The sequence below is a fragment of the Asparagus officinalis genome, chromosome 5 (genome assembly GCF_001876935.1).
Source record: "Asparagus officinalis chromosome 5, Aspof.V1, whole genome shotgun sequence".
NCBI classification, from domain to species: Eukaryota; Viridiplantae; Streptophyta; class Magnoliopsida; order Asparagales; family Asparagaceae; genus Asparagus; species Asparagus officinalis.
The window spans coordinates 89889568-89907731 of record NC_033798.1 but is presented as its reverse complement, the minus strand read 5'-3'; the positions used below and the strand labels follow the sequence as shown (position 1 = coordinate 89907731).

The following is an 18164-nucleotide window of genomic DNA, read 5'->3' as shown; positions in this document are numbered from 1 at the left end:
TGATTTCACTCTTTGTTTACACACACAACCATTGAGCTTATTGTAATTGCATACATTATATAATTGGGTTGTGGGATTGTGTGACATTGAGTTGAGCCTAATTGAGTTCTCACCTTGTTAGAGAGAACAATCATTTGTTATATTGTGCTTAATTGTGAGGATTCACTTGTAATACACTTGTACACCGAGAGAAGTATGTGGTGAGAGACGGGGTCGAATCCAAGAGGAGTGGCGTCGGTTGACGTGCCTAGGGAGAGGTTGTAACCGAGCACTTGAGGAGGAGGACACGGGCTAGGACCAACACTTAGTGTGTGAGGTGTGATTGCATAGTGATTGTATTGTGAGGTGTAAACGTTGTTCGGGTGAACGTAGAAAACCCGGTTGTGATAGTGGAGATCTCCTCGAGGTGAGGAGCGGAGACGTAGGTCAAGTGGTTAGACCGAACTCCGTGATCATATCGTTTTGTTTGTGATTGCATTTCGGACCTCGTCAGCACTACATGCACCATGTCATCCCCATATTAAATACATGGATGACTCATCCCCTTCAACGGCGGACACCTATAAAGTAGATAACAACCAAGCCACTAACTAGACTAGGCCAAAGTTACATATCTACCCTTCTGATCTACTGTAAAAGGGAATTAAGATCTATTGCTTAGTGAAAGCTATTTTAAGCAACTTTGAGTAATTTTATTTGCTATTTAATTCTTACTTCCCCACTCAAACTTTGAATTGACTTGATCATCAGAGGAATCACCGGATACCCTAACTCCGACCTCTCATGAATTTTTTATGTGCAAGATAGAACTCCTGGCTCAATAACCATTATCGTTGGAAACCTGAGAACCCTAACACCCCTCAAAATCCACGAAATAACCTTTTGTTTCGATAATTGATATTAACAAAACCCATGACAAATGATCGGCCAGCAAGAGTCTCAACATACAGGTGGCGCAATCATCTTCGGTCGTGCCGGCCACCAAATGTTTCCACTTTGGCCTTCGGCTGCGGACACGGTCAACTGCCTCGCGTCATGTTTGCTTCTCTCATCAGTTGTCTTTTCGTACAATTCACTCCTATGCGTACATAATACTTACCGTCCGTTTAAAAATACACAGTGATCTAGACCGTTAACGAGGGGGTGACGTTGTAATGTCGGTCCCTCGGCATCTCCATTCAAAAAATGCCACGTGAGTCACGTGCTGACCCGTCTTTGCTTCCCTTAGAGGAGAAGGGGTCATGCAGTGCGCTCACGAGGTGCTCAAGTTCACATGATGATGGCCTACTCGTATCATTACATGATTAGGAGAATACCCCTATATTCTTACATTATTACATGCATGCCACAACTTGTATTTAAGCGCGTTGGTTGGCCTTTTTATAGACAAAACTGCCCATGATCGTTGATTAGCTTTATAATGACTCTCATTCAAATCTCTTACTTCTATTTAATTTTTTTTCTTGATTATCTATTTCTGTTGAAACCTTAATTTGATGTATGGAATCACACAGTCAAATAAAAGTAGATTAAGTTAACGAATATCCTCTAACTCTCCGAATGCTAGTCCTTGGGCAAGCTGCACTTCCCTGCACGAGTAACGAATCGTAAGAAGATGGGGTGTGATTCCCCGGTTGTTACTCCAACGATCAAGTCAGTGGGCTGCTTGTGTGGAGAAGTAAAATGAACTACAGTAGTTCTTAAGTTTAGAGAGTAATCAGTAAAAGCTTACATTGTAATGGAAAATAGTATCTCCTTTTATAGTAGTGGATGGAGGGTAAAATGGTAACTTCGGCCGGGCATGGCTGGCGACCAAGTCAGCTTCAACTTTACAGGTGTCGACTGATGAGTGGAGAAGAGATCACTTCGATGTTTAATACTATTGGAGGCAGAGAAATGATAGTGCCCATAATATATTTTATGGTATTTATGGTGAGGTGATTGGTCATCAGTGCATAGGAGGGGCTCGAGGCTCAAGGTATTTCGTCGTCTTTCTACTCGTCTGGTGATCGAGAAGTACCACCTTTTGAGTCACTCTCGCAAGGTGTCGGCCAATTAATCGACCGAGTGGAATGATTAAGTAGTCGACTCTGTCGGGGGATGACACGTAACGCCTTTTGGGTCGCCGATATGTAACGCCTTGTAGGTCGTAAAAATTAACTTCAAATTTGTATTAATTGAATTGTTCATTACAAATTGAAAACTACTTTTACACAGAAGCAAAGAGAATTTATTTGATCTCTCCTTGTTTAATGTGGGTTCTTTGGGGCAATAGGATGCTTCCCTCGATGCTCGTGTTGAGTTTGCTTCCCATTAACGATTCGAACGAGGTCATGAACAAACTTCAGCACGTGGTAGAAGCTTGGTCGAATGAGTTCGAAAACCCGAGCTTAGATTCGAAGGTCGAATGCACAAGATGCAAAAAATCGGTTCTCTTAATATGTCAAGAAGTCTGTGTTAGATCTAAACCAAAAACTTGAGATCTAAAACCATATAGCCATGATTAATTCGAAGAGATTAACAAGAATCTAAAAGAGCGGAAGCATATACCTGAATCCATAGAAGAAATCTTGATTTGGGTTTTTGATGATCTTCTAACCTTAGGGTTTCTCTAAATCCGAATTTCTCTAGCTAGATGGGGGTGTAGAGAATTAGAGAATGTAACCCTAGGTTAGAGACCATAACCCCTAATTTATAGATGTTGTACTTTTGTAATTTAGCCCCTCAATAAATCACAATTACAACCTAGTATCTGCACATATAACCCCATGATTATATTTAAATACCCATTAACCCAACTTAATTGATCACTTTAGTGGGTTATCCTTAAAGATAGCAATACACATTGATTAATCATATGTGCCCACAAATAGATTTATTAGATTAAATCCAACAATCTCCCACTTGGGCACCATATGATTCCTTAAATTGTGTATAACCTTATGAGCTTAAAAATTGCTATCACTGAAAAGGTATTTCCGAACAATCTCGTCCATTGACTATATCAATATAGGATCAAAGCGGCCTTCGTCACATTTATCGTGACTCGACCCATCAATGGTCACATATACCAATACAATCAAACGACATAGATCAATCATGGATGTGCAGCATGAAAATTACATACAATGTGATCAGTACATGTCTATTTTCAACTGGTCCTCCTTAGTGAGGTCAAAACCAAACATAATGTAACAGAGTGTCTTAACTGAATACTTTATTTTGATCAGACAATACAACCAAACATAAAGCACGATAAATACAAACTCCCACTAAAACATAATATCCTCAAATAATACCACACCCATATGAGCAGTATGCTCATGAAAGACCTTAGGTGGCAATCCCTTAGTAAGAGGATCAGCTAACATGGAGTTTGTCCCAATGTGCTCTATGGATATATGTCCACTCTGTACCCTTTCTCTCACAACCAGGAACTTAATGTCAATATGTTTTGACTTAGTTGAGCTCCTGTTGTTATTGGAATACATTACTGCAGATTTATTGTCACAATATAACCTTAGTGGTCTTTCAACATTTTCCAAAATGCGCAGTCCCGTGACAAAATTTCGCAGCCATATTCCCTGATTGGATGCCTCATAGCAAGCTACAAATTCTGCTGCCATAGTGGAGGAAGCTACTAGTGTTTGTTTGACACTTTTCCATGATATAGCTCCTCCTGCTAACATATAAATGTAGCCTGATGTAGACTTCCTGCTATCTTGGCATCCAGCAAAATCAGAGTCCGAATACCCAATGACCTCTAATTTCTCTGATTTTCTGTATGTGAGCATGTAATCTTTTGTTTTCTGAAGATACCTCATAACCCTTTTGACTGCTATCCAATGATCCATACCAGGGTTGCTTAAGTATCTGCCTAACATCCCAACAATGTACGCAATATCCGGACGCGTACATACCTGAGCATACATTAGACTTCCTACAGCCGAAGCATAAGGAATCTTCTGCATTTCCTGAATTTCAAGGTTACCTTTAGGGCACTGGTTGAGACTAAACTTGTCTCCTTTAGCAACAGAGGTGTCACCTGATCTGCAATCTTACATGCCAAACCTTTTAAGTACCTTATCGATATAGCTCTTTTGTGATAATCCAAGAATACCCCGAGAGCGATCTCGATGTATCTGGATCCCTAATATAAAAGAGGCGTCCCCAAGATCTTTCATCTCAAAATTCTTTGATAGAAATCTCTTGGTTTCGTGCAACATGCCTATATCATTAGTGGCAAGCAAGATGTCATCCACATACAGAACCAGAAAAATATACTTACTCCCACTGAACTTGTGATATACACAGTCATCAACAATGTTCATCTCAAAACCGAACGAGATAACTATTTGTTGAAACTTATGATACCATTGACGAGGAGCTTGCTTGAGTCCATAGATGGATTTCCTTAATTTGCAGACCATATTCTTTGGGTCTCCCGACACAAAGTTTTCTGGTTGCACCATATAGATCATCTCATCAATGTCTCCATTGAGAAATGCAGTCTTAACATCCATCTGATGTAACTCAAGATCATAATGAGCAACAAGTGCCATGATTATTCTGAAAGAGTCTTTCGATGAAACCGGAGAGAAAGTCTCTGTATAATCAATGCCTTCCTTTTGAGTATAGCCTTTAGCCACAAGACGCGCCTTATACCTCTCCACATTACCATTTGCATCCCGCTTGGTTTTAAAAATCCATTTACAACCAATTGGTTTTGCACCTTCTGGCAATGGGACAAGTTCCCAAACCTTATTGTCTTGCATAGACTTGTACTCTTCATTCATGGCATCAATCCACTGTTGAGAGTTAGAACTTTTCATGGCCTGAGAGAAGTTGATTGGATCATCTTCTAACATTCCACTACTTTCCTCATGTTCTTGGAGAAATACAATATAATCATCCGGAATAGCATTTCTCCTTTCTCTCGTGGATCTCCTTAATGGCACTGGTTCTTGAGGTTGTTGAGTTTGTTCTTCTGGAACAGGGAGTTGTTCAACATTATCATCTTGAGGTTCCGGATTTACTTCTTGAGCAACAACAGGTATAGGAACCTGAATATTGTCAAAAGTAACTGTATGGATTGGATCTGAAGCCAATTCCTCCTCAAAACTAATGTCTCTAACCTTATTTCTCCCCCCAAACTCAACATCCTCAAAGAATGTTGATGTTCCCATCTTAAAAATATTCCTTATAGTGGGATCATAAAACTTATAGCCCCTAGAGCGTTCAGAGTACCCAATAAAGTAGCTGCTAACTGTTTTGGAGTCTAATTTCTTTTCATTCGGCCTATAAGGCCTTGCCTCAGCTGGACATCCCCAAATATGTAAATGCTTTAAACTGGGCTTTCGACCAGTCCAAAGCTCATAAGGTGTTTTAGCAACTGCTTTACTTGGTACTCTATTCAGAATGTAAGCTGCTGTCTTAAGTGCTTCTCCCCAGAGTGACTCTGGTAAAGAAGAATGAGCAATCATACTTCTTACCATATCCTTAAGAGTCCTATTTCGTCTTTCAGCTACACCATTCATGCTAGGTGAACCCGGCATGGTGTACTGTGGGACGATACCGCATTCCTCTAGGTATCTAGCAAATGGTCCTGGACGTTGTTCACCTGAACCATCATATCTACTGAAGTACTCACTACCATGATCAGATCTAACGGTTTTAATTCTTCTGTTGAGTTGATTCTCAACTTCAGCTTTATAAGCTTTGAACATGTCCAGAGACTCAGATTTTTCATGAATAAGATATAGGTGCCCATAACGTGAGTAATCGTCTATGAATGATATAAAATATTATTGACCATTCCAAGATTCCTTAGGGAATGGCCCACAAATATCCGTATGTATCAATTCTAAGACATCCGAAGATCTGTTGGCACCTAATCTCTTCACTTTGGTCTGTTTTCCCTTGATACATTCAACACATACGTTGAAGTCCGAAAAATCAAGGGAATTTAAAATGCCATCAGACACAAGACGCTCAATTCTACCTTTTGAGATATGACCTAAGCGCTTATGCTATAATGTCGCCGAATTTTCCTTATTTAATTTACGCTTAGTACCACGTGATTCCACATGCAAGGATTCATTGTAAGAAGCAATTGTATCAAGCAAATATAGGTTGTCATAAATACTCAAGTAACCGGTTCCCACAACATTTGAATTAAAAGATAAACTGAATTGACTGTTTCCAAATGAACAAGAATAACCTGATTTGTCCAATACAGAAACAGAAACCAAATTCCGTCTAAAAGACGGTACTACAAAAGTATCTTTTAAATCCAAATAATAACCAGTTCCTAACAACAACCTAAAGTGCCCAATTGCTTCCACATCTACCGATTGTCCGTCGCCCACAAAGATGTGTCTTTCAACATCACTTGGCTTTCGGTAGCTCAGGCAACCCTGCATAGAAACACTTATGTGAGTAGTAGCACCAGAGTCTAACCACCAAGTGTTTCTAGGTACTGAAGCTAAATTAACCTCAGAACAGACCAAAGCAAGGAACGTACCCTTATTATCACGCCAGGCGTGATATTTTGTACAGTCCTTCTTTACATGTCCAGGCTTCTTACAGAAGAAACAACCCTGATTATCCTTATGTTGTTTCTTCTCAACTGGACCCTTAGCAGCTTCCTTATCATTCTTCCTTTTCTTGCCCTTATCCTTAGAGGCATAGGCCAAATGAGCACTTTCTGTCTTATCTTGCTTCAACCTGTCTTCTTCTTGCACACAGTATGAAATGAGCTCATTTAGAGTCCATTTCTCCTTTTGACAGTTATAACTGACCTTAAATTGGTTAAACTGTGCAGGAAGAGACAACAAAACCAGATGCACTAATAACTCGTCACAAAGATCGAGTTTAAGTGCCTTAAGCTTTGAAGCAATATGAGACATTTCCATAATGTACTCCCTGATATTTCCTTTGCCCTTATACTTCATTGAAATCAAGCGAGCTAAAAGCGTGCTTGTTTCTACCTTATCGTTTTTCGCAAAACGCTTCTCAATTTCGGCAAGGAAATCTTTAGCCTTAGTAATCCCTTCGGATTCTATGCCCCTGAAGGCTTCCGGAACGCCGCGCTTAATGATCATAAGACTCATGCGATTTGAACGCTCCCACTTCTCATGCTCCTTCTTTGCATCAGGAGTGCTATCCGCATTGAGAGGTTGGGGTTGTTCAGTTCTTAATGCATAGTCAAGATCCATACAGCCAAGAACAATTAATATGTTCTCTTTCCAAACCTTGAAGTTTGTCCCATTTAGCATGAGAATTGAGTTAATGTTAGCAGAAATAGTTGCAGCAGATGCATTAGTTAAAATAAAACAAAAATGCTCACATCAATAACCATAATCAATAAAATTCAAATAATGACAATCCCCATCCAAGATACCGGCATAACATTAATATCAAGTCTTTGGACAATAATATTAACTTGTAAGTGATACCTTGTTGCAATGATCAAACATTAACAATAACTCATGTCAAATAATGAAACTATCTTTGGATCGATTCATTATTCACATGTAAACCTTATAATTGTCACACGCTTATCATCGCAGATGTGTATACAGTCTAAATAAATATTAACCTTCCTTTGGGCCGATTAAATATTTACACGAAAGCATACACACAAACATCTCACATTCCTCATGAACAATCTACACAAGAGAGGTTACTTTGGCAACTTCTTGTTTCAATTAATCAATTGGAGTGAGAGACAACCTTAATACCTTAGTGTCATAATATTTGAATTAAATAATTGATTAAAAACCGAATTAGATTTAAATTAAAAATTTAAATCAACTGAATTTCTAAAAATTTAATTGGGGTCTCACAGCTTAATTAGGGCCCATAACTTAATTGAATGAATTAAGTATACCAAAGTGGACCCATAAAAAGCCGAGGCTTAACCATAATGAACACGAAGTTCGCTTAACTTCGAACGCGAGGTTCGACTGTATTGAGTACGAGACTCACTTAAGCACGAACGCGAGGTTCGTCTGAGAACGAACGCGAGGTTCGTTTGAAAAATGAACGCGAGGTTCAACTTGAGAACAAACGCGAGGTTCGTTAAAAAATGAACGTGAGGTTCAACTAAAGTTCGAACGCGAGGTTCGACTGAAGAACGAACGCGAGGTTCGACTGAAGCTTGAACGCGAGGTTCATCTGAAGCACGAACGCGAGGTTCGTCTGAAGCACGAACGCGAGGTTCGACTGAAGCACGAACGCGAGGTTTGACTAAAGCACGAACGCGAGGTTCGTCTGAAGCACGAACGCGAGGTTCGTTAAAATTAAGCTTGACGCTCACCTGAGTTGAGCGCGAGGCTCACATGAGAATGAACGCGAAGTTCGTTTAAATTGAGCTTAACGCTCACCTGAATTGAGCGCGAGGCTCACCTTAGAATGAACGCGAAGTTCGTTGAGCGCGAGGCTCACTTGATAACGAACGCGAAGTTCGTTTGAACGCGAAGTTCGGTTAAATTGAACGAACGCGAGGTTCGTTTGAAGCTTACCGCTTCGCCAAAATTTGAGGTAACCATCTCCTTAATGTTCGCCACGTTTCACGCACGCACGAACCCTTAGGGTTTCAAATTGAAACCGCCGCCGACAAACCCAAAAATCTTTGATTTTTATTTTCAAAACAGATCCAGAATTGGAAAAAATTGAAGAAAAATCAAAGAAAAATCCAAAAAATTCCAAAAAGTTATTGTTCACCGATGATTTTTCAGTTACTGTTCATCCGGAAAAACTTTACTGTTCATCCAAAAAAAAATTTCGTTACTGTTCATCCGAACATTACTGTTCATCCGAGAACAAAACTGAATCTTTAACCAGAGATTTAAGATCAAAAAACCCAATAAAACTTAAATCCCTAAGAATTAATCAATGTGGCTCTGATACCACTTGTTAGATCTAAACCAAAAACTTAAGATCTAAAACCATATAGCCATGAGAGATTAACAAGAATCTAAAAGAGCGGAAGCATATACCTGAATCCATAGAAGAAATCTTGATTTGAGTTTTTGATGATCTTCTAACCTTAGGGTTTCTCTAAATCCGAATTTCTCTAGCTAGATGGGGGTGTAGAGAATTAGAGAATGTAACCTTAGGTTAGGGACCATAACCCCTTATTTATAGATGTTGTACTTTTGTAATTTAACCCCTCAATAAATCACAATTATAACCTGGTATCTGCACATATAACCCCATGATTATATTTAAATACCCATTTGTAGGCATATAAAATTGCTTATAGGTCCCTTAGCGTTGACGAATCGCACGCAAACAACGGAATACATTCACTCGCGTGCGGAATCAAGCTAACGGGTTGAAGAGTCAATGAGTCATCCATCCAAGGGCGGACTCAGACGAATCGCGATCGAATCAAGATCAGTTTCGGACTCGAACTCAGAATCGGATTTACTACCTAATCAGGATCCGGATTTACTGCCAAATCAGGTCAACGAGTCAAGTCCGGATAAATCAACCACAGAACCGGATCACGGACTAAACCGAAAACGCAAAACCGGAAAACCACGCCTAAGGGGGCTCGGCCGAGGCCGAGCCACCTATAGGTGGCCGGCCCAGTTCTGTGCGTGGGCACAGTGAATAGAGGCTATAAATAGGAGAGGTGGTTCATTTGTTCACAGGTTAGAATTTTTGGAGGCGAAGCCTTGCTGGATTGAAGACTCAGATCTAAAAAGAGATTCAAACTTTAGGACTTCGAGGACTTGCTCATCCAGATCTGGTGCTCGGCGATCGTCAACGCCAAATAAGGCAAGAGTTCGAGAGGACCGGATCTCAGATCTACGCAGGCACACTCCGGATCAAAGCTTGGCCTTTGATCCCGAGATTTGGGCGATTGTTTCATTGGTGAACCAATCCCCCCCGGCTATTATTTCCTTTGCGAAATAATACCCGTCGTACTGCGTAGATCCGACCGGATCTAGATCGCGCGATGGTCCACGGATAAACCCCGACGCAGGCGAAGAACCCACAAAGCGAGCGACCGCAAAACAGGAGCTCGTGATTTGTTCGACAAACAAGGATAAAAAGTTGTAATCTTTCTTTTATTTTCTTTGATTTTCATTGTAACCGGATCTTATAAAAAGACCGGATCTTTGTAACTAAAAAAGTTGTTATTTAAAGATAGTAATGGAATCAATAATGAAGAAAGACACGATTTTCACCACGAACAATCTGACCATTAACTCAACTTAATTGATCACTTTAGTGGGTTATCCTTAAAGATAGCAATACACATTGATTAATCATGTGCCCACAAATAGATTTATTAGATTAAATCCAACAGTCTGATCCCCTTCTCTGTAGCCGCTCATGGCTTTTTATAGAGAAGAACGACCGTAACCAACTCCATAGAATGTGGGAAGTGGGCGTAACCACTCCCACAATTCAATCTTGAGTAGCTGACTTAGTCAATACATGCAGATTTAACCGCTTAGGCGAGCTAGGCGAGCGTGGATCATGCGGGCGAGCTTGACAAACAGACGAGGTTGGAACATACAGGTGAGCTTGACAAACATGCGAGGTTGGAACATGTAGGCGAACCTCATAAATTAAGCGTTCAGGCGAGCTTAACTAATGTTGGCTAGCTTGGATCGTGCAAGCGAACCTTTTGTAGGCGAGCTTAACTCGTGTAGGCGAAGCTAACTGTTCAGGCGAACTTGGCTTCACACAAGCCACTCTGGCGATGCCTAATCAGTTCAGGCGAAGCTAAGTTATAAGGCGAACTTAGCTATGTCGACGAAGTCGAGTTATTCAGGCGAACTTGGCTTCGTGTGTAGAATACAGGTGAACTAACTTTGTTCATGCAAGCCTAATCATTATAGGCGAACTTCCGCCTTGCAGGTGAACTTATTAGGGATAAAGGAAATTTTATTTGTCTACACGTCTTTCGAGTCGTCCTTGCAAGATGTCGCCGTGTCGAGTCGACCGAGTTGAGCCTCTAATTGTCTTGAGGTGTTGACTCGATTATGCATAATGTGAGATATTTGTCTGCTATTGATTAGATATTATTCTTCATCATTAAAACGGCTATAACAACTAGTATAAAGTTTAACTTTTAAATCTTATATTGTCTATGTTTTACAACAAGCTTTTAGACAAATTTAAATCCGTTCACTTTGACCGCAAACACATAACAATATATGATGAATCTTTGGTGTTAGTTCAAAATTGTTAAACATCAAATGAAATTTTATTATTTTACACCCTACTAAGCAGATATTATTTTCATTTAGATAATATATTAATAGACAAAATTGCGTCACAAATAAGAGTTGAGGGGGCCCCACCTAATCCTTTGTTAAATCCCAACCGTTCATCCAACCCAACAACCTTATCAAATATTTGAGGGGGGGGGGGCATCTTCAATCTATGCAAGAGTTGAGGTGGGTCCCAAATGAAATATGTGCAACTCACAGCAAAACCCCCGTCGCCACCCTCCTAAATCTAGCCGTCGCACACTACCATCAAATCCAAGCCCTCCACCCTTAGCCAACAATCTTATCGCTACCACTTCCGACCACTATTCAAAGATATTGTTCGTCCGCGCACAGCACTGTTCATCCATCGTCTGACATACCTTGTGATTGATACAACAAAAAACTAGTTTGTTTGGTTTAGATTTTGGACATTGGTTTGGTGGAGATCTTTCCGTTGGTTTGCTTTGATGTTTGGTTTAGTAAAAATTATTCTGTTGATTCGTTTTGGAGAAAATCGTTCTCAGTTCAATTGGTGGATTCTTAAAGAAGGATCATTTATTGTTGGATCCTTTAGGACTTGTTTGGATTGAGGGGAATAAGGGTGAAGGGAAGTTAGGAGAACTATTCACCTCTATTCACCTTGTTTGGGAACATTTAGGAGGTGAAGTTATTCACCCTAGTTCCCCTTGGTTCACCCTCTAATAGTATAAAATTTGTTACCCCCCAAATTGGGGTGTAACCAAGGGGAAGGGAACTCTCTTCCCTTCCCTTCCATTCTCTCACCTAGTTTCCCTTAACTTCCCTTCACCCCCTACAAATCCAAACAGGCTCTTAAGAAATAACAATTTGTTTATTAGATCCCTAAAGAATGATCATTTGTTGCTGGATCCTTAAAAAGGATTAGATCCCTGAGAAAATCATTTGTTTAGTGGTTGTTGATGGATCGCTGAAGATGATCATTTATTTTGTGGATCCCAGAGATGATCGTCTGTTGATGGATCCCTAAAAATGATTATTTGATTGGCGGAGCCTTCTAGTGGATCGGTTAATTTGAAGACATCCAAGTGAAAGATAAGAAGATCAAAACTATTTTGAATTTTTAAAGTCTCGTCACTGATTAGAATATGTGCACTTTATTTGTAACAAGTTGAACGTATATAAAAGGGGGTGTAGAGAGTTGTTTCTTTGTGTATGTCTAGTCTTACATTGGCTAGAGTTAAAACTCTTTATATTTATAATATTATAAATAACATCTAAGAGAGGGTGCTAAGTATTATCTCCGATTACCATTTTCAACAAAAGCAATCAAACAAGTAAGAAAAACAAATCCTACAAACTCAGACAATTTAAGGGTGGTCGTCGGTCGAGTAACTTTAACTAACAAATTATGGTATGGGCCCAGCCTAAAACGCCCAGAGAAAGAGGGGCGTTCCCGTAATTACCTCCCCAATGCTCAACTTTTCATGAGTTTTGTCCAAAATTCTTTTGCTATCAACCGCAGCGTCACATCATATCATCGCACCTCTTAATCACTTCCACCAACATCAAACCCAAAATAATTAATTAATTAGTTAAAATAATAAACAATTTTAAATAAAAATATAAAAAAGATGGAAACTGTCCCTCTCCTTCCCTTTCCTTGGAAATACCCACGTCAAACGAGCTTAACGAATGAGAGGGGAAAAATAATCCAATTCTTTTCCTTTCCCTTTGTTTCATAATTATGAGCTTTTAGCTAGACGAAAGGCATTATTTTGAAGGGAAGGCTTCAATTCCAGCGACTTCTCCTCTCATTTTCAATGTTCTTGTAAGAAATTTAATCTTTTTGGTTCTTCTTGCAACCTCTTACGTTGTTTTGTTATAAAGCATTGGTCTTATCTTAGGTAGATATATTGTTGTACATAAAAGACACCCATTTCAAATTGCCACCTTTTGTATTTATAATTGTTCTCAAAATCGAAACTTTCTCCATAATTTCAATCTGTTGGTCTTTGAAAAGGCTACCCTTTTTGCTCATTTGCTGCGTATGAACCTCTACCCCCAATCCCCATTAACAAAACCCAGCTCAAATCCCAAGCATTTTCTTCTAATGTAAAAAAAAAAGACCCATCTTTGATCATTCCGTGCACCCAAAATGTCACCTTTCCTCATCTTGTTCATAGTTCATGCCCTTTTCCTTTGAATCCATCTCTTCATCCTTCGAGAAAATCACCACAAACTTGAACAACAAAATGTTTGGACCACTAACTCATAGGGGGGTCTCGTATGAGTTCTTGGGCCAAACAGACCATTGTAACAATTCCCCCACAATTTCAAGAAAACCCCCTTTCAATAATCCCTTGACTGTAAAATTCCAAGACCTTTATGGGTTCAATGTAGAAGGCAATGTGGATGATGTCAATGTGATGAATGAGGTTAGAGAGAGGGTGAAGAAGCAAGGGAGGGTTTGGTGGTCTCTTGAGGCGAACAAGGGCGCAAATTGGTATTTGCAGCCTATGATTTCTTCTAATGGAGAAGGAATTAGAGTTGCTTCGTTGAAATTATCGGTATTGACGAATACTATTACGCTTAAGAGGCTTGTCAGAAAGGGAATTCCTCCGACGTTAAGGCCGAAGATTTGGTTGTCGGTTTCCGGTGCAGCCAAGAAGAGGTCGACAGTGCCTGAGAGTTACTATAATGATCTTGTTTTAGCTACCGAAGGGAAGGTCACGCCTGCAACTCTGCAGATTGATCATGTGAGTTTTTTTTTTTTTTTTTTTTCAATTCTTTGATGTCTAATTGAATTGCTTGATTTCTTCTTTGTGTTTGGGTGCTATTGGTAGGATAATTTACTTGGTGTTTGTGTAGAGGCTTTATTTTTGTTCGACATGTGTATGTTTGAATGCAATAGCTGATGTTATTTGTTACAAGAAGTTTCGCTGGTATAATTTTATTCATTTTGGTATAGTTCTTTGATGTCTAATTGGATGCAATAACTAGATGTTATTTGAATACAATAACTAGATGTGAATTGGTCGAATTTTATCCATAAAAGGGTTGGGTTATTCAATCAAACGAGTAATTTTTATCAGAATTGAGAAATTATATAGCTTGAATTCTTAATATCCTTTTATTTATCGCATATGTCTACTGTTAACTAGGAATGTGGGGGTCATAGAGGGGTTGTTTGCATTGTTGAATCTTTTGTATCCTTTTAACAGCGCAATCTTCATGGGGGCATTGGATAGGCATCTCTGGTCCTTTTTATTCAGGAGTAGAGGACTCATTTGCACCGTTGAAGTGTCAATTGATTGCAAGACAAGTTATATACATAGAGGCGTCTTCTCATGCGCCATTGGGAGTTGAATCTGTGTTTCCTTGCGAGGCATTCCATAGAGTAATCATTGAGAAAGTTCTCATGGATAATAGAAAGAATAGGTTGATGCGTATTATAATGCGCAACTGATACATGACCGAGGATATAATTTGGTATGTTTGACAACATTACTGAGATTGATAACATCCTTTATCTAGAAGCATCACTCACAGACTAGTTCTTCAAAATCTAATAGGTGTAATCAAGAAAGGTCCTTACGCAAATTTGACGTGAGTTGATAAACTAGAATTAGCTTCTATGAAGGAATCTTGGAAGTCCACTCTGATCTCGGAATTTCCCCTTGATTATAAACAAAAAAGGAGGTTCTGCGACAATGAATATCATCTTCATGTTATTCATACAGATCAATCGAAGTGTTTGATAAGTTGTACATTCCACCATCATGTTCGTCTTTAAGTAATTACAATATATACAGCTACGTCCCTAGATGTTGATCTTATTGCAAGACACCTACTATGAAGAAATCATCCCAATTTATTAATAGAATGGAAATGAAAATTGCACATTTGAAACTAAAGGACATTTATGCTTCTAACGAGCATGGTTAGTTTTCCACTGTTTCTTTGGATCCAAGAATGAGCTATTATCAGTCCATTCATCAATCCCAACTTCAATTAGGTGATGTGCATCATCTAACTGAAAGGATTTTTTTTGGGGGCGTGGTGGTCTTTTTTGGGGGGAGGGTGTTTGAATTAAAACATAAAATAAAGGGTTAATTGCACATAGACCTCGTTTAGTTTGCTATTTTGCACTATCCCTATAGTTTCATTGTTGCAGATACACCGCTGGGGTCATTATTATAATTTTTTTCTACTCTTTCATGCTTGGTGAAATTTTGGCTATTATTTCCCCCAAGTAAGAAACTATAATAAGTTCCAAACAACGATACTATAAGGGATCTATGTGCACCTAACCTAGGATAAAAGTGTGTATTATTTTTGCTTATCCTAATCTTCTGTTGGTACTCGAAATATTTATAGGATATTCCTCGTACATTCCCGTGTCACCCTTGGTTGGATAGCCCAGAAGGCCAGGCAGCACTTCGCCGAGTTCTTGTTGGATACTCATTTCGGGACTCAAATGTTGGTTACTGTCAGGTAACAAATATCTACTGTTGGCCTTTCTCAATACTTCTCGAAACGGGTAGCAGTTAACACAAAAAAAAAACTCAGGGTTTAAATTATGTGGCCGCTCTATTGCTGCTAGTGATGAAAACGGAGGAGGATGCATTTTGGATGCTTGCTGTCCTCTTGGAGGACGTTTTGGTGAGTGATTGTTACACTGATAATCTTTCTGGTTGCCACGTCGAGCAAAGAGTGTTCAAAGATTTGCTTGCCAAAAAATGTCCGAGGTAAACAAATTGGTTGGTGGTTTTCCCCCCTTCTTCCCTTTATGAGTAGCTTTTACGCAATTTTCACTTATGGATAGAAAGTGCAGGATTGCAGCTCATTTGGAAGCTATGGAGTTTGATGTTGCTCTTGTAGCCACGGAGTGGTTCTTGTGCCTCTTCTGTAAGAGTTTGCCTTCAGAGGTTAGACTAAAATTTGAAAGTCTTCTCCTTTCATAAGTTTCTTTTAAGTTCATAGCACAAGTTACAGAGTTCATTGCACATTTTAATTGACTCTATTATAGTATCAGAAATAAATGATACTTCAGTTCTGAAATTGGATTATATATTAGTTCTTGTTTTACTCCTATATGAAGTTACTTCATGACCAAATCCTTTTTTGTTTTTGTTTTCAGACTGCCATGCGTGTTTGGGATGTTTTATTCAATGAGGGAGCTAAGGTCCTTTTTCATGTTGCTTTAGCAATCTTTAAGGTATGCTAATGATTAACTGAGCAAAAAATTAACTCTTTTCATTGGTAATATTTGTCATTTTATTCCTTACTTGATTGAGATTATTGTACCCGACTAATCTCATCTTTGAACGTAGAAATTGGTTAAAAGACCAAAGTTTTTTTAAGGCACTTTTTGCGCCAAAACTTTAATTTGTGAGATTTGACTGCAGATGCAGGAAGAGGAGCTGCTAGAAGCCCAACAAATTGGCGACGTGATTGACATCTTGCAAACATCCACCCATCATCTCTATGATCCCGATGAATTGTTGACAGTAAGAATCTCTTTACCAGATGACTTAGCCTCTTTAAAAATCAACACTTGAATCTCAATAAAATTCAACAGTGGTATTAAGTCATCACTCATGATAACTTTAACAAGTTGCAAGTAATAGTAATTTATATTGTGTCTGAATATAAAAGCATAACCTTAAACTCTCACTGCAAATTCAGAGCTTTGGTGTAATGGTAGGGTCTTTGAGATGGTATGAAGCAAGCTAGGTCTGAATCATACTGACCATGAAATTAAAAGCGAATTTGAAAAAATTTGATATCACTGCATGAGACTAGGTTTCGGCCCATAAAAAAAGGGCGAACAACTTACGGGGCATGTTAGATAGGGATGGGAAACGACTGAATTGAATCAAATATCACCGAATTCAATTCAGTTGAAAGTTTAATATTCGAATTCGAATTCGTGCCGAATATCAGAATGCTATTCATGTTTGAATTTGTTTATATATGCCCTAGTTGGGATTTGGGAAATGTTTATAAATATTTGGTAGCTCACTTGGTCGGGGGCTTTGGCTCAGAACTGCAGGTCTCTAGTGCATATATACGCTTCAGATTGTGTGTATTTGTAAATATGCCTTCCAAAGCATCACATTTGTTGATTTGCCCACTATATTTTCTTTTCCATTCAAGTTTATGCCTCAATTTAAACTAATTAAAAAATTAGAAAATGTCTAATCTTCCATTTAATAAATGTAAAATATAAACGAATATTTAATGACCAAGCGAATCAAATATAGATTTAGTTAAATTCTATTCGTTTATGAATTGAATACTAAAAGTTATCTGTTTACGATTAATGAGGTGTCAAATCGAATATGACCGAATAGCTAGACAAATAACAAACGAAGTGTTTGTTAGTTATTTGGTTCACTACCACCCCTAATGTTAGAGTATAAAACTATAAACCTCAAGTCTCAGAATGAGAGTTTTGGTGTAGTGACAGTGTTTGACATATAGCACTGTAGTTCTAGTGACATCAAGGTGAAAACAATTCACCCGACTAGAATCCAGCTTGTCGATCATCCATTGTATATGTCCATATTAGCACAAAACATGCACACATGAATAGGGACAGATAAAACGTGTTAGATTATTTTCTTTACTTCTTTCCCCTTTAGCCATTCAAAGCTCATTTGTTGGGTGACTAACTTTGAGGAACTTGAACTTTCTTGTGAGTCAGGTTGCATTCGAGAAGATTGGTTCAATGACAACCAACACGATAACCAAGGAGAGGAAAAAGCAGGAACCAGCAGTCATGGCCCAGCTTGATCAGAGACTGAAACGACTGAACTCGTTGAAATCAAGGGAACAAACTCAGTAACAGTCAAGATGGAGATCAGAGTGAGAGTTTCAGAAAGAAAAAAGAAACTTAAACTGTGGTTGATGCCTTTGTTCAGCTGCATCCCGGTGGAGAACGAC

The 18164-nt window shown here is 38.9% G+C and overlaps 1 protein-coding gene across 1 annotated transcript; it reads left to right on the top strand.

Annotated features, from left to right (window-relative positions):
* On the top strand, positions 12871–18158 carry LOC109840104 (growth hormone-regulated TBC protein 1). Its single transcript, XM_020408618.1, has 7 exons — positions 12871–13972; positions 15594–15710; positions 15786–15964; positions 16051–16144; positions 16357–16434; positions 16625–16726; positions 17926–18158. Exons 1-7 carry the CDS (start codon positions 13403–13405, stop codon positions 18064–18066), a joined length of 1281 nt encoding a protein of 426 aa, XP_020264207.1. The 5' UTR covers positions 12871–13402; the 3' UTR covers positions 18067–18158.

Coding starts and splice junctions, on each gene's coding strand:
- LOC109840104 (XM_020408618.1), top strand. CDS start 13,403: ATGCCCTTTTCCTTTGAATCCATCTCTTCATCCTTCGAGAAAATCACC. Junction 16,145..16,356: donor GTAAGAGTTTGCCTTCAGAG/GTTAGACTAAAA, acceptor TTTTGTTTTCAG/ACTGCCATGCGTGTTTGGGA. Junction 16,727..17,925: donor ATCCCGATGAATTGTTGACA/GTAAGAATCTCT, acceptor CTTGTGAGTCAG/GTTGCATTCGAGAAGATTGG.